Genomic DNA, 15,260 nt, shown 5'->3' on the forward strand with positions numbered 1-15,260 from the left:
ATTGATATACCAAAAGGAAAACAGAATAGTAGTTGTAAATGGTATATTTTTTATCTCCAATCTCCCAGAGTGGAGGTGGGTGGGAGGAGAATGGATGAAATAGATAAAGGGGATTAAGAGTAGGCTTATCTCGATAAGCATTAAGAAATGTATAGAATCGTCGAATCATTATGTTCTATACCTGAAACTAATATAACACTGTATGTTAATTATACTTGAATTTAAAAAAAAATCCTTAGGAATAAGTCTGACAAAATTGGCATATCTATTTCTTTTTTAGTTTATTTGTTTATTTTGAGAGAGAGAGAGGAAGAGGGAGGGAGAGAGAGACAGAGAGGAGGGAGAGAGGGAGGGAGGGAATCCCAAGCAGGCTCCGTAGTGTCCACGCAGAGCCCAGTGTGGGGCTCAGACTCACAAACCATGAGATCGTGACCTGAGCTGAAACCAAGAGTTGGACGGTTAAGTGACTGAGTCACCCAGACACCCCGGCATATCTGTTTTAAAGAACATTTTGGCATTATGTCATGAATTTGTAGATGCTCTGATATTCAGGAATTCTAGTGGTTTTACACAATAGAGACCTTCTCTCATTGTTCCAAGAAGATATGATTTTTTTTCTTTTTTTTAATTGCTTACAATGTGATAAACATTGTTTTAGGCACTGAAGAATCAGTAGCAAATTAGCATAGGAATATTCATTCCAGCATTTTTCATAACAGCCAAATATTGGAAACAATGTAAGTGCCCATCAACAGAATGAATAAATTGGCTATATTCATACAATGGAAATGCTGTGTAACGGTTCAAATAAATAAAAGATGCATTTATCAACACACACAAAAATCTAAAAAAACAATGTTATATGAAAAAAGCGAATTGCATATACACATGTATTGTATGATAATATTTATGTAAGGCAAACAATAGTATATATTACCTATGGATATATACATACATCATAAAAGTGCGAAAACATGTATCAGAATAAAACCAAATTCAAGGCAGAAAATCTCTGTGAAGAGGAGGGAGATGGGATTTATGAGGGACTTCATGGGGGCCTCAGTTGCCATCTATTTTATTTTATTAAGCTGATTATCATGTAGTGAATGTCCATTATGTTTTGTATGCCTGAAACAGTTTATAATAAATTATCCTTATAGTGTTATTATATAATTAAATGATATGAAGTAAAAATGTTTTTGAGGGGTGCCTGGATGGCTTAGTTGGTTAAATGTCGACTTTGGCTCAGGTCATGACCTCGCAGTTTGTGAGTTCGAGCCCCGTGTCAGACTCTGTGCTGACAGCGCAGAGCCTGGAGCCTACTTCGGATTCTGTATCTGTCTGTCTGTCTGTCTCTCTCTCTCTGCCCCTCCCCCGCTTGCACTTCTTCTCTGTCTCAAAAATAAATAAAGACATTAAAAAAATAAATTCTGAATTATTAAAAAAAAGTTTTTGAAAAATGCTACTGAAAAATCTAAGTTGTTACTGTTGGTGGCTCGTTAAACTATTTACCTTTCTCCACAGTATGCTGAGATGAGGAAATGTTGAGGCTAAATTAATACCTGATACCTAATTAAACCACCCTTTCTTGAAATAAAATCTGGCACATACCTTCTATTTCTAGAAATGTTCTGCTTTTCTAAGTTTTGAAATTAATTTTCTGTGTGCTCTTATCGTTCATCTGTTAATCATTTTCAGTGAGATGGTTGTATGTACTCTCACTGTCACTAAAGAGTGATACATACTGTTAAACATGAAACATCACTTTTTCTGTTATTTTCTATAATAGGCATCAGTTGCCAATTGACGAACTGATGTTAGAATTAAATAACCCTGTCATCTTTTCCAGATAAATGCAGTGCGTGCAATAGTTCCCAATAAGAGCAACAACGAAATCATCCTGGTTTTGCAGCACTTTGATAATTGTGTGGACAAAACAGTACAAGCGTTCATGGAAGGTAATCCTAACTCCGTTTTTTAATAAGTTTGTATTTGTTCAAATAGACGTTGCTTCAAACTTCTATTAACATTCGTTCAGCAATCTGATGTTTTATAGATGATATAGCAAACCCCAGGATAACATAATGTACCATGCCATTTTTTTAAAGATATCTCTTAAAGATACCTCTTTCAGCCCTAGAAGTATCATTCATAAGCTATGTGATATCTTAGAATAAAAGACAAGCTGAGAAAATGCCATCATTTTACTCAAAATGTTCTCTGTTGGTTTTAAGAACAAATAGTATGACTAGTGGTATAAGGTACTTGATTGGAATTGGGTTGAATAAGAATTTAAGAACCTCTTAGTGACAAAGCAGTGATCCAGCAGCCCAGCAACAGATGTCAAATTCAAGGACTCCACATTCTCTTCCCGGCTGCTATGCCATTTAGTGTGGTTCCTGCAAGTGATTCAAATGTAAGGGTTTGAGTTTCCTTGTCTGACATATGGAAGATTGGTGGGGTTAGCCAAGGCTTCAGTTTATAGAGTTGAGGAGTGTTTTATAAACTTCTTTCCGCATAATTTGTTTTGAGAAAAACTTTGCTTGAAGCTGTTGCTTCGTTAAATACCAACGTCAGATTAGGTCTCCCTGTTTCTATTGTCCTGAATTTGTCAGTGTAGAATAAACAGACCCAAATACTGTAAGGTTTTTCTTTATCATCATCTGTTTTCTTTATAATGTTAGTATTTGGGTCTAGAATAGTGTATAGCTCTCTCTTAAGCAACATAGCCAAATGGTATTTGATCTTCTAGAGGGGAGAGGATAGCATATTTGGGCTAAAACCAGTTATCTTTGTATACTGTCTAAGCTTTATAAATAAAAGAATCTTCCAAATGGTCAGGCTGCATTACTCTCTTCTTAGAAGAACTTACAAAGGAAATTACATGGAGAAGGGGGGGGTCTAAATGGACAGATATTCCAAAAGGTAAATATGATAGGATTATCTCATCATATTAGCACTTAGACTTGAACCTTAACCTTTCCTATTAGGAACTTTGGAAATTCTCCAGCAATTACAAAATGCAGGGACACTAATTACCTTGTTGACCATGGATGTGGTAGGAGAGAAAATCTGTAGTTGGTTTCTTTTACAGGTAGCGCCAGTGAAGTACTCAAAGAATGGACAGTAACAGGCAAGAAAAAGGTAAAAATGAATTAAATTTACAAGCATGGTATTGGCATTTTTATCATTAAAAAATTTAGGCCCTGGGGTGCCTGGGTGGCTCAGTCGGTTAAGCTTCCGACTTCAGCTCAGGTCACGATCTCATGGCTCGTGAGTTTGAGCCCCACGTCAGGCTCTGTGCTGACAACTCAGATTCTATGTTTCCCTCTCTCTCTGACCCTCCCCTGCTCATGCGTGTGCGCTCTCTCTCTCTCTCTCTCTCAAAAATAAATATTAAAAAAATGTTTTTGTAAATTTTAGGCCCTGCAAACATAATTGAAAGAAAAGATTTACATAGAAAAGATTTACATATGCCACTGCACTTCATGTGGTTAAAAAAAGTCTTCTGTGACATTGAAACACAGCTGTGTACATAGAGTACCACACAGTCTCTTCCGTGTGATTTAAGGCAGGAAACAGAATGACTTTGCCAGGGTGTAGTTGCTGAGGTAATATTACGGATGAAACGAGAGCATGTCAAGGATAGCAGAGCTCCTCTAAAGAAAGTGATCTAGTCCAGGGGTTTTCAGTATCATTCATATTGTAAATCAGTTAAAATAGCTCAAGATTTTTAGGTCAGACAACTTTGTTATATAGTCTCTGATATTAATGAGCTTTGACTTAAAGCCTTAAAAGGGGCTTTGTATTATTAGCTATGCAGAGGAGGCTTATGTTTCAGTTTAGGGAGGTAGAAGTCACTTGGGCTGTGGAGTTAATCAAAACTGGATTTATATCCTGTTCTACTACTTAACTGGCTTTGTAACATTGGAGTATTGTTAACTTTTGTATGCCTTAGTTTGTTCATCTCTAAAATAGGAAAATAATACTCAGCAAATATAAGTACCTGATACAATATCTAACATGCTCATTCCCTGCTCCTTATCCACTTAAAACTAGAATGCTTTTGGGGTGCCTGGGTGGCTCAGTCGATTAAAGTCTGACTTTGGCTCATATCATGATCTCATGGCTCATGGATTCGAGCCCGCATCAGGCTCTGTGCTGACAGCTCGGAGCCTGGAGCCTGTTTCGGATTCTGTGTCTCCCTCTCTCTCTGTCCCTACCTCACTCATGCTCTGTCTCTGTCTGTCTGTCTGTCTCTCTCTCTCTCTCAAAATAAATAAATAAACATTGAAAACAAAATTAAAAAAAAAAAACTAGAATGCTTTCCCTAAAGGATGCTGGCTCATCTCAAAATGCTCCCCACAGCTCTTTACTGTAAATGTAGCTCCTTTAGGGGCACCTGGGTGGCTCATTCCATTAAGCGTCTGACTTTTGGTTTTGACTCAGGTCAAGATATCACGGTTTATGAGATTGAGCCCCGCATCGGGCTCTGCACTGACAGCACGATACCTGCTTGGGATTCTCTCTACCTCTCCTTCCTTCTCTCTTTCTCTCTCTCAAAATACATAAATAAGTATTTAAAGATAAATAAATAAATCTAGCTCCTTTAGAAAATGCTTAAAGTACAGATTTTAGTCAGGTATCTCTGGGAATAATAGTCTCTTTGGGATGCTCTTTTCCTGTATTCAGTTAGTGCTGCAGTTCTGGAATCCTTTCTTGATGACTCTAAATCACTTCATTAGGAGTTCTGTTAGGTCTTGACCAAACCAGGTTTGGCCCTAATGACTCTTGAAATGTTTTCCAAGTGGAACCTAGTACTTCTACTGATTCCCCTAAAGTGCTCTCCATACCTGTAATTTTGAGTATTTGCTTAACTTCTTCCCATTTTTTTCACCCAATATAAATAGCTACGTGTGCTATGAAGAACAGCAGTGTATTAATTTATTGCCCCAGGATAATAAGTTATTAGTGATATAAGATATACTTGAAGCTGGAAAAGCATATGTTGGAGACAAATAAATTTCTTAAAATTTAAAGAAAGAAAAATGGCTTCAGTTTGACCATCCCAAATGCCCAAATCCAGTCTGGTTAACTGTTGGGATTAATTCAATAGGATGTGACCATGAGCAGTTACTAACATAGTTATCATATATGCGGAGCAGTGATGTGAAAACTTAGTTCACATGGAGGAAAGTAGTTAAGAGAAAGAAATGAAAGCTGTGGGGAGAAGACAATTATATCTAGAATACCCGCAGTGCTCCTGTTAGAGCCATCGAAAACGTTTGGGGGGATAAAAGGGATTGGGGAAAAATTGATTCAGTAATGTCAGTCTAGTTGTTTTTTTGTTTTTTTTTTTTAATGTTTTTATTCACTTCTGAGACAGAGAGAGACAGAGCATGAGCAGGGGAGGGGCAGAGAGAGAGGCACAGGATCCGAAGCAGGCTCCAGGCTCTAAGCTGTCAGCACAGAGCCCAACATGGGGCTCGAACTCACAGACTGTGAGACCATGACCCGAGCTGAAGTCGGACGCTCAACCGACTCAGCCACCCAGGGGCCCCTAGTCTTACAAATAGAATTAAGATTGCTACTAGAGCTGTTGTTTGTCAAGGTAAAAGGCAAAGGAGTTTTTGTTTAATTTTTCTATTTTCATAGGTAATATATTGATGTGGCTCAAAATTCAAAGCTCTAAAAGATAATACACTGAAACATCTTTATCCCTTCCCTGTTCCCCAGCCATTTGGCTTCCCACCCCAGAGGTAAACAGTATTGCCAATTTCTTATGTATTATCTGGGATACTTTATGCATATATAAGCAAACATGAATATATATTCTTCTCTTTGCCTGCTCTTTTTTTCGTGTAATATATTTTAGAGTGTATTCCATGTCAACATATAAAGAATTGTCTTGTTCTTTTTAAGGATGTATAGTCATTCTGCTGCTTGGATGCACCATAATTTATTTAACCAGTCCTTTATTGATCAACATTTGGGTCATTGCCAATGTTTTGTTACTATTAACAGTATTTCAGTGAATAACCTTATATATAATTTTGTACATGTGTCAGTATCGCCTAGGATAAATTCCTAGAAGTGGAATTGCTGGATCAAAGGATATGTGCATTTGTAATTTTGATAAATACTACCATACCAGATGACCATAGAGAGTACCACTTTGCATTCCCACAAAGTAGTATAGGAGAATGTTTGTTTCTCCATATCCTCAACCCTGTCAACTCTTTTTGACCTTTGCTAGTCCAAAATGAAAAATGATACTATAGTACATCAATTTTTGGAAATTTTTGAAAATTGTTATTAGTTCTTCTGTGTTTGGTAGAATTCACTAGTGAAGCCATTGCATCCAGGGCTTTTCTTTGTTGGGGGATTTTTTTTTTAAGTTTATTTATTTTGAGAGAGAGAAAGCGTGAGTGAGGGAGGAGCAGAGAGAGAGAATCCCAAGCAGGCCTCACTCTGTCAGTGCAGAGCCCAGTGCAGGGCTCGAACTTGTGAACCATGAGATCATGACCTAAGCCGAAGTTGGATGCTTAACTGACTAAGCCACCAGGTGCCCCTGTTGGGAGATTTTCGATGACTGATTCAGTCTCTTTACTAGTTATAGGTCTGTTCATATTTCCTATATTTCTTCGTGATTTAGTTTTGGTAGGTTTTGTGTTTCTTTGTTGGCATGAAGTTGTTCAAAGTGTTCTCTTGTAATCCTTTTTATTTTTGTAGAATCTATAGTAATATCGCCACTTTCATTTTTGATTTTAGTAATTTGGGTCTTCTCTCTTTTTTTTTTCTTAGCCTTTCTAACTAAAGGTTAGTCAGTTGTGTTGATCTTTTCAGAGATTCAGCTTTTGGTTTCACTGATTTTTCTCTATTGCTTTTCTGTTCTTTATTTCATTTATCTCTGCTCTGATCTTTATTATTTCCTTCCTTCTACTAGCTTTGGGTTTTAGTTTGTTCTTTTCTAGTTCCTTAACTGCAAAGTTAAGTTGCTAATTTGAGATTATATGTAAGATATATATATATTATATTATATATATATATATATAATATAATATAATATAATATAATATAATATATATAAATACTTTCTAATGTCAGCATTTACAGTTAGCAGTTTCCCCTTTAGCATCACTTTTGCTGTACTCTTTGAGTTTTGGTATGTGATATTTTCATTTTCATTCATCTCTAAGTATTTTCTAATTCCCCTTGTTATTTCTTCTTTGATCCATTTGTTCTTTAAAAATGTGTTAATTTCCAGGGGCGCCTGGGTGTCTCAGTCAGTGAAGCATCCAACTCTTGGTTTCAGTTCAGGTCATGATCTCATGGTTTGTGAGTTCAAGCCCCTCATCAGGCTCTGTGCTGACACTGTGGAGTCTGCTTGGAATTCTCTCTTTCCCTTTTCTCTGTCCCTCCTCCATTCACATTCTGTCTCTCCCTCTCTCCTTTCTCTCTCTCTCTCTTTCTCTAAAAATAAACATTTTTTAAAGAGACATAAATTTTAAAAATGTGCTAATTTCCATAATATGAATTTTCCAATTTTTCTTTTGTTGATGTCTCACTTTATCCCATTTTGGTCAGAGAAGACACTTTGTATGATACCTATCTTTTAAAATATCTGTTGAAACTTCATTTGTATCCTTATATATGGTCTATCCTGAAAAATGTACCATGTACATTGTACATTCAAGAAGAGCATATGTGCTGTGCTGCTCTTGTTGGGTAGAGTGTTCTGTTTATGTTTGTTAGATCTAGTTGGTCTGTCATGTTTTGTTTTGTTTTTTAATTTTTTTTTTAACATTTATTTATTTTTGAGACAGAGAGAGAGAGCATGAACAGGGGAGGGTCAGAGGAAGAGGGAGACATAGAATCTGAAACAGGCTCCAGGCTCTGAGCTGTCAGCACAGAGCCTGACGCGGGGCTCGAACCCACAGACCACGAGATCATGACCTGAGCCGAAGTCGGACGCTTAACCGACTGAGCCACCCAGGCACCCCTGTCATGTTGTTTAAATCCTCTGTTTCTTTACTTATCTTCTGTCTGGTTGTTCTGTCCATTGTTGTGAGTAGGATATTGAAGTCTCCAAGTATTATTGTACAACTGTTTTTCCCTTTAATTCTGCTGGGTTTTGCTTCACATATTTTGATAGTCTGTCATTAGGTGTACACATGTTTATAATTGTTATATCTTCTTGTTGTATTAAGCCTTTTATTAATATATAATGTGTTTCTTTGTCTCTTATAACCTTTTTTAATTTAAAGTCTACAGGCTTTATTTAAAGTCTAAAGGCTATATTAATAGCCCCAGCTCTCTTTTGGTTACTATTTGCATGGAATACATTTTTCCATCCTTCCACTTTCAGTCTATTTGTGTCTTTGAATCTAAAGTGAGTCTCTTGTAAACAGCATATAGTTGGATCATGAGTATTTATCCATTTTGTCAATCTCTGTCTTTTGATTGTAGAGTTTTATCAATTTACCTTTAAAGTAATTACTGATAAGGAAGGACTTCTGTCATTGTGCTGTTTTCCGTTTGTTTTTAACTTTTTTTCTATCCCTCATTTTTTGCATTACTGTCTTCTTTTGAATTTAATCTGTTATTTATACTGAAATGTTTGAGTTCTTTTCTCATTTCCTTTTGTGTATATTTTATAGCTATTTTCATTGTGGTTACTATGGAGATTACATTTAATATACTAAAGTTTTAACACTAATTTGAAATTATACCAGTTTATATTCAATAACCTACAAAAACTCTGTTCCTTTACAGCTCCATCCCCACTTCTTTTGGTTGTTGATGTCACAGAATTATATCTTAATACATTGTGTTCCCCAAAGCATAAACTAATAATTCTTTTATTTTTATTTACTTATATTTTTTTATTATTTTTATTTTCTTAATGTTTATTTTTGAGAGTCAGAGAGAGTAATAGTGGGGGAGGGGCAGAAAGAGAGGGAGACAGAGGATCCAAAGTGGGCTCTGCACTGACTGCTGTGAGCTGGATGCAGGGTTTGAACTCATGAACCTCAAGATCATGACCTGAGTTGAAGTCTGATGCTTAACCAACTGAGTCACCCAGGTGCCCCAAACTAATAATTCTTTTAAATGCATTAGTCTTATGGGGCGCCTGGGTGGCTCAGTCGGTTGAGCGTCCGACTTTGGCTCAGGTCATGATCTCGCAGTTCCTGGGTTCGAGCCCCGCCTTGGGTTCTGTACTGACAGCTTGGAGCCTAGAGCCTGCTTTGGATTCTGTGTCTCCCTCTCTCTCTGGCCCTTCCCCTCTCGAGCTCTGTCTCTCTCTCTCTCTCTCAAAAATAAAACATTAAAAAAAATTTAAATGCATTAGTCTCTTAAATTATGTACAAATAAGATCTGGAGTTATAAACCAAAGTAGATTTTAGATTAATAGTTTTTTTTTTTTTTTAAACATATTAGTCTCTTAAATTATGCAGAAAACCAAATATATAGTTACAAACCATTATAATAATGCTGGCCTTTATAATTGTTCATGTACTTACCTTTACTGAGATTTTTATTTTTTCATAAGGCTTAAAATTACTGACTAGTGTCCTTTCGTTTTATGTTGCAGGACTCCTTTGAACATTTCTTATAGGGCAGATCTGGTGGTCATGAACTTCCTCAGCTTTTATTTATCTAGGAATATCTTAATTTCTCCTTTACTTAAAAAAAATTTTTTTTTTAATTTTTTGAGAGGAAGTGAAAGAGTACATGAGCAGGGAGGGCTAAAGGGAGAGAGACAGAGAATCTCAAGCAGGCTCCATGACCAGCACGAAGTCTGACACACGGGGCTCAGTCTCACAGACTGAGATCATGGCCAGAGCCAAAATCAAGAGTGAGACACTTAACCAACTGAGGCACCCAGGCACCCCTCTCCTTCACTTTTGAAGGATAGTCTTGCCAGTTATAGGATTCTTGGTTGACCATACTTTTCTATTTCAGCCCTTTGAGTATATCCATGTACTGCCTTCTGGCCTTCATGTTTCTGATGAGAAATCTGATGAAATCTGATGATTTTATTGAAGATTCCTTGTATGTGATGAGTGACTTCTCTCTTGCTGCTTTCGAGATTCTGTCTTTTGAAAGCTTGATTATTATGTGTCTCAGTGTGAATCTCCTTGAGTTCATCTTACTTAGAGTTAATTAGGCTTCTTGGGTGTTTATATTCATGTTTTTCATTAAATTTGGGAAGTTTTCAGCCATTATTTCTTTTTCAGATATCGTCAGATATTATTTCTGTCCCTTTATCTTCTTTTCAGACTTTTATGATGTGTATATTGGTCTACTTTTTGGTGTCCCACAGGTCCCTTAGATTCTATTTACTTTTCTTCAGTTTTTTTTTCTTTCCTCTTCCTCAGACTTTACAATTTGCATTCTCCAATCTTCAAGTTCACAGATTTTTTTTCTTCTGCTGCTGAAATCTGCCTTTGAATCTTTCTAGTGAATTTTAAAATTTCAGTTATTCTATTTTTTAGCTCCAGCATTTCTTAATTAATTTCTTATTTTTTAATGTTTTTTTATAAGTGAAATCACTTGTTTGTCTTTGTTTTGAACGCTTATTTATTTTTGAGAGAAACAGAGACAGAGTGTGAGCAGGGGAGGGGCAGAAAGAGAGGGAGACACAGAATCTGAAGCAGGCTCCAGGCTCCAAGCTGTCAGCACAGAGCCCGATGTGGAGCTTGAACTCATGAACCATGAGATCATGACCTGAGCTGAAGTCAGATGCTCAACCTGTGGAGCCACCCAGGCGCCCCTTATAGATTTTTTAATGTATTTTTTGAGAGAGAGTGCAAACAGGGCAGTGGGGGGGGGGCATTCAGAGAGAGGGGGTGACACAGAATCTAAAGCAGGCTCTCAGCTCTAACTCACAAACCCTGAGGTTATAACCTGAGCCGAAGTCGGACACTTAACCAACTGAGCCACCTAGGCACCCCTCTTAACTAATTTCTTTTAGGTTTTCTATCTCTTTATTGACATTTACATTTTGTTCATGCTTTGTTTTCTTGGCTTTGTCCAGATCTTCTTTTAATTTTTTGAGTATCTTTAAGACAGTTGTTCTGTTTTTTTTTTAATTCCAGTTAACATACAGCATAATATTAGTTTCAGATGTACAATATAGTGATTCAACACTTCCGTATATCATCTAGTGCACTTTTTAATCTTCATCACCTACTTAACCCATCCCCCTATCCACCTCCCTTCTGGTTACCAAAGGCAGTTACTGTTGATTTTTTTCCCTTTAAGTAGATCATACTTGTTTTTTGTAGTTGTGATTTTATGTTGAAAAACTGGACATTTGAATCTAATAATGTGATAACTTTGGAAATCAGATTCTGCCCCTTCCTCAGGATTTGCTATTTTTTTATTATTGTTTGCTTTCTGGGGGCACTGCTCTTTTTATTTCCCTGGAAGTCACTCAGCCAAAGCTGGCAGGGCTTACAACAATGGGAGAAGGTGCAATAACAATGGATGCCTGACTCTTTGTCTACACTCCTGTGATCAAAAAAAGCTGAGCAGGGTTCAGAGTGCAGATTCCCAAAATTTGGAGGACAGGGTCCTTTTTGTCTGCCCTGGCTCCCACAATGTGTGCGAGCTGCTCCAAGAACAGGTGCACAGCTGCCTGCACCCTAAGGTAACTGCTTCTATGAGAGGAGCTGATACAGACTGAGATTAACCACGATTTACTGTCCAGGTCTTCACCTGCAAATTTTAAGTCTTCAGTAGACTCCAGAGTTCCAAAATAGTTACATTACACAGATTCTGCCAGTGTAATTATTGTCTAGTGAGACAGATTACTAGTGCTTCCTCCTCTGTCATTGTCCCAGAATCCTCTGCAGTGCAGTTTTAATTTATGTCTCTTATTAGACTGAGGTTGCACTTCATTCCATGTGTTTGTATCCTACACCATTTTTTTCTATTGGGCTGTTGTTTTGTTTGTTTTTTGTTAGAGCTCTGTATAAATTTAACTTTTTGTATATAAGTTGGACGTATTTCACATTTTGTAATTTCTTTTGATTTGGTGGGTTTTTCCATGCATACATTTTTTATATTTATGTGTTTGAGTTTATCCAAAGTATTTTACATACTTATTTTAGTCAGTAGTTCAAAATATACAAGAATGTGTTCAATTTTGGGGAGGGCATACGAGAAATTAACAACATTGATTGCCTTTGGGTAGCTAGAGTTACTTCTCTGGGTTGTGGGGTCTTCTTTTTCTTTTCTTTTTTTCAAATCTTGAATAACCATTAGAACAAAAAGAAGAAAAGCAAACCAAAGCCTACAGCAGAAGCAAGTAACAGTATCCCAGATTCCAGTAAATCGGTTTCCATTCAAGAGGAACAGACTGTGCCTTCTTCAGAGAAAGGGGGTATTAATGGTTACCATGTCAACGGTGCCATCAATGATACTGAGTCTGTGGACTCACTCAGTGAAGGTATGGAGATACTTTCAATAGATGCCAGAGAATTGGAAGATCCTGAGTCTACTACACCAGATGTGCTGGATAGAACAGGTGAGTTTATTAACAGATCTTTGAAAGGTTGTTTTCTGTTGAAAAATATAGGGGCTTCCTGGTTGAAAAAGCAACCAATAAATTGAATTTAGTTAGTCTTTTATTTTTTAGTTTTTGTTGCCTTTTATATGAAAGAGTCAAATTTTGTACAGTTGATTCTTGAACAACGCAGTGTGGACTATGCAGGTCCACTTACTTGTGGATTTTTTTCCCCGAAAAAATATAATACAGTACTGCAAATATATTTTCTCTTCCTAATGATTTTTTTTCCTAATGGTTTTCTTAATAACATTTTCTTTTCTCTAGCTTACTTTATTGTAAGAATATTGGATATAATACATATAAAATACAAAACATGTTTATTGACTGTATGTTATTGGTAAAGCTTCTGATCAACAGTAGGTTTAAGTTTTGGAAGAGTCAAAGTTATATACAGATTTTCAACTGCAAGGGAGGGGGTCAGTGCCCTTAACCCCCACATTGTTCAAGGGTCAACTGTAGTTACCAAAGGCCTAGAAGAATATAGTTGTTATTCCATTGTCTTATATTTTAATTTTAGTTTAAGTCAGTCTTGTGGAAATCTTTTAACATAATAATCCCTCAGTAGTTAGAGATTATAGAAGGTGACCTTAAGACTTTTTAAATTGCTTATTATTAAGGACAGTGATGATGATGAATTGATGTTGATGTTACTATTTTAGGGCCCAACACAGTGAGGAATATATAATAGTAACTGTAATCCCGTGGCTTTCATGAGAAGTAGACTGTTGGTTTTTATTGTCCCACATTTGTTTTCTAGTAAAGAATTAAGATTAATGTTGTCAATTCAAATATCTTGCACATTTTTTGTTTTATTAACCATTTTGATGAATGTTGGGAAGATACTGGGAATATGTCTTTTAAAGTTGGCTTTTTAATTACTTGGTTGTTAATCCATTTCCACTTGCTCTGTTGCTGCTAGAGTTATTATGTAATGACAATTTAAGAGTTGTTCTGTACTTCTCAGATGTTCTTTTATTGATTAGCTTGCACACACAAAAAGACTTAGAGAAAAATATAGCACCTACGCTATAACCTCAAATAAACCAAAGATAGTCAGTGGCTTCCCTTTTTTTTTTTTTTTTTTTTTTTTTTTTTTTCCTGAGCTAGCTCTTCTTTGATATCCTAACTCTTTGTGCTTTCCGTAAAGCTTTTAAAACTCTCGGGGTACCTGGCTGGCTCCGTTGATGGAGCATGCAACTCCTGATTTGAATATTGTGAGTTCGATCCCCACGTTGGGTGTAGAGATAACTTTTTTAAAAAACTTAATAAATAAATAGATTAATAATAAAACTCTCCCTTCCCTGGAACAGTGTAAAACTCTTTTTTCCTCAGTATAACTTACAGAAGCTATAAGAAATTAGTGCTTCCTTGTGCCCAGAGCTACCAAGGTACAGGGAACAAGCTAGCTTATCTTGAGATGGGTTAACACAGACTCATCCTTTTCATTCAGGATGAAGTTTAGGGCTGAGCCAGATGCTCCTGATAGTCTCGTCCAACTGATTCTGCTCTTTGTTCTATTTTGTCAGTTGTTTTTGTTCATAACCTTTCAGAGGCATAGTTTTACCTGAAACATTTTTACCTTTTTTATTTGTTTATACTTAAGACTGCTTGATTGATTTCCTCCTAACTTTTACTCTAAAATACTGGCCTTTCTTTGACAGGGTCCATGCTGGAGAATGGCATCTCTGATTTTGAACCCAAGTCTTTGACTATGCAGTCTACTCAGAATTCTCAACAAAATAGGAATGCTGCGAAATCTCTCTCAAGACCTACCACAGCACCTCAGTTTTCAAATCTGGGGATGGAAGATTTTCCACTCTCTTCCACCAACAAAAAGCTAGGTAAATCAGAAGGCTACCTTTGAGAGAAAACAAAAAAAAAAAAAAATTGTGCTTTTGGCTAGAGAGGGCAAATTTTCTCCTTGTTCCTCAGATGAGATCTCAGAGGTTAGCAGGTAATACTTTTTCTGTTTTTGAGGCAGCAACTACCCTTCCCTAACTCCGTGTACACAGTTGGAGTCTGATAGTATTTTAGATGCTGTACAGTCTTGTTACAATGACAGGGATCCTTTTAGTGAATGAAAGTCAAACTCTACTGGCCAGAACGACTTTTCTACTAACAGTAACTTGTTTCTTTTATTTGCTTTACTAAACATTTTTGTACTGTTTCCTTCATTTTTATCTCCTGGTTGATTTAATAGTAAAAAGCTCTGCCAACTCTGACATGACGTTTTAAAGAAATCTTTTCATTTCTCTTCACAACTTCATGCGCTTACTAATATCTGTCAGACTGTAGCTTTAAACAAGATCGTTTCCTCTTAAGTAAGTGTGCAGTATCGACTGGTGGTAGTTATTTGCTTTTTTTTTTCACTATACTCATCATTTAAATAATCAGCCAGTAATTAAACAGGTAGAGATGATAGCCCCTCTGAGTGTCATACATCTAAAGCATCGTGGTCCACTCCACTAAATGTACGAAACAGAAATGTAAAAGACACTTGTAACCTGTAGCTCTTTATTGAATTATTTATTCCACATGAGCTAAATTTAATTAGTGAAGCTTTCCTTTTAAATCTAACATGACCCTCAGCTTGGTGCAGAAAGCACGTCAAAAATACTCAGTCAAGCAAAAAGAAAAGCACAAGACTTGAAAGCTCTTTAGATTTGGAAAGAAATCAAGTTGC

General features: G+C 36.5%; 1 protein-coding gene and 1 long non-coding RNA gene across 8 annotated transcripts in view; one reads left to right on the forward strand and one right to left on the reverse strand.

Annotated features, from left to right (window-relative positions):
* SPATS2 (spermatogenesis associated serine rich 2) overlaps positions 1-15,260 on the forward strand; it is a 149,901-nt gene that overhangs the window by 109,618 nt on the left and 25,023 nt on the right. For all 3 annotated transcript variants that reach the window (XM_042946429.1, XM_042946428.1, XM_042946430.1), the window contains 4 exons: positions 1,850-1,958; positions 3,095-3,144; positions 12,274-12,535; positions 14,239-14,418. In XM_042946429.1, the coding sequence (XP_042802363.1) occupies positions 1,850-1,958; positions 3,095-3,144; positions 12,274-12,535; positions 14,239-14,418 (601 nt within the window). The remainder of the gene's footprint in view (positions 1-1,849; positions 1,959-3,094; positions 3,145-12,273; positions 12,536-14,238; positions 14,419-15,260) is intronic.
* Positions 1-15,260, reverse strand: part of LOC122224517 — a 97,696-nt gene that overhangs the window by 71,892 nt on the left and 10,544 nt on the right. The window lies entirely within an intron of this gene.

This window comes from Panthera leo, chromosome B4, assembly GCF_018350215.1.
Source record: "Panthera leo isolate Ple1 chromosome B4, P.leo_Ple1_pat1.1, whole genome shotgun sequence".
NCBI classification, from domain to species: Eukaryota; Metazoa; Chordata; class Mammalia; order Carnivora; family Felidae; genus Panthera; species Panthera leo.